This window comes from Fukomys damarensis, unplaced genomic scaffold, assembly GCF_012274545.1.
Source record: "Fukomys damarensis isolate Sample0158 unplaced genomic scaffold, DMR_v1.0_HiC HiC_scaffold_39, whole genome shotgun sequence".
NCBI lineage: Eukaryota > Metazoa > Chordata > Mammalia > Rodentia > Bathyergidae > Fukomys > Fukomys damarensis.
This window is the reverse complement of record NW_022900951.1, coordinates 80,465,224-80,466,493: the sequence shown is the minus strand read 5'-3', so window position 1 is coordinate 80,466,493 and position 1,270 is coordinate 80,465,224. Positions and strand designations below refer to the sequence as shown.

General features: G+C 36.1%; 1 protein-coding gene across 1 annotated transcript; it reads left to right on the top strand.

Moving 5' to 3' along the window:
• The first annotated feature begins 598 nt into the window (after positions 1-598).
• On the top strand, positions 599-754 carry Tmsb15b (thymosin beta 15B). The gene has a single exon (XM_010626297.1). The coding sequence runs from the start codon at positions 599-601 to the stop codon at positions 752-754; it is 156 nt and encodes a 51-aa protein (XP_010624599.1).
• The last annotated feature ends 516 nt before the right edge of the window (positions 755-1,270 follow it).

Here is a 1,270-nt window from a genome sequence, read left to right as displayed (position 1 = left end):
AGAAAGTGAAAAATATGACACTTACATATGAAACCATCATTATCACAGAGACATGCAGCTGCAGGAGTAAATAACTCTTGAACCACTCACGCTCACCACGAGCAGCACGTGGCCGAGAATTAGAGCAGACATCATTGAGTATCGCTTCCAAACCACTGGTCATCACAATTTACTTAGGTTCCAGTGGTTATAAAATGCCTCGAGTGCCTAAGTAGGGCTTGTTCGGTATGGATCTCAGAAATCCAGATTTTGGTAACCTTGCGCTTGTGAGGCAGGCGGCAGCACCACTGATCTAAATCCCCGGCCCACTCTGATACAATTTTAACACAGATATCTTTGCTCTGGGTTTCTAGAGCATCTTGGTTTCTCCTGTGTCTTCATCCACTCATTTACTGCCTACCAGAAAAGGGATAATGATGTGAAATTGAAATTATTTTAATAGAAACACGACTTTTCTGTGATCTTTCTCTTTTCCTATTGTAAATCAGAAGATAAAATTTACATTGATGTTAAATTTGAATATTTTTAGTGGTTACAGCTTATTCCGATGATAGTTCTGGTAAGTAATTTAGTTTTTCCAGTCTTTTTTGTAGTCAGGATGAGTGATAAGCCAGACTTGTTGGAAGTAGAGAAGTTTGACAGATCGAAACTGAGGAAAACTAATACTGAAGAAAAAATACTCTCACTCAAAAGAAAGTGTGATGGGGAATTTCTAGTTGAGGTAAACAGTGGTAAAGGTTGCTGCATTCAATAAATAAAACCTATCTTCTAGTAAATGTTGCCATAAAGTTAACAATAATTAGAGAACCACCATGTTTAATGCAAAAGTTAAAAATATCAAATACAGTAGTTGACTTTGTTGTCAGTCATATAAATAACTCTTACATGATAAGCCCTAGTAGTGTGAGTATGGAGGGCAATAAAAACTAGTTTCTTATTGGAAAATTAATAAAAACTATTAATACTAATCTTGGAATATTAGACTTGACACTAGAAAAACTTTAGTTTTATTTGCTTTTGGTTACCTGGTATTTTTCTGCATGTAGAAATTTGAGTCTGTTATCTCATCCCTAAAGAATCATGCAAATTCTACAGTTCTGACCTCTCTCTGTTGGCCAAATAAGGTGGAAGAAAAGGTTTAGATCTTGAATGTATGTAAGGTTCAGAGATTCAAGGGATCAGTTTTACTCCCTGAGTCAATTCCTCTGGTGAAACCGCAAGTATATTCACAAGTGGGGTATTTGTCACTGCAACATTGAGAATTCTAAAA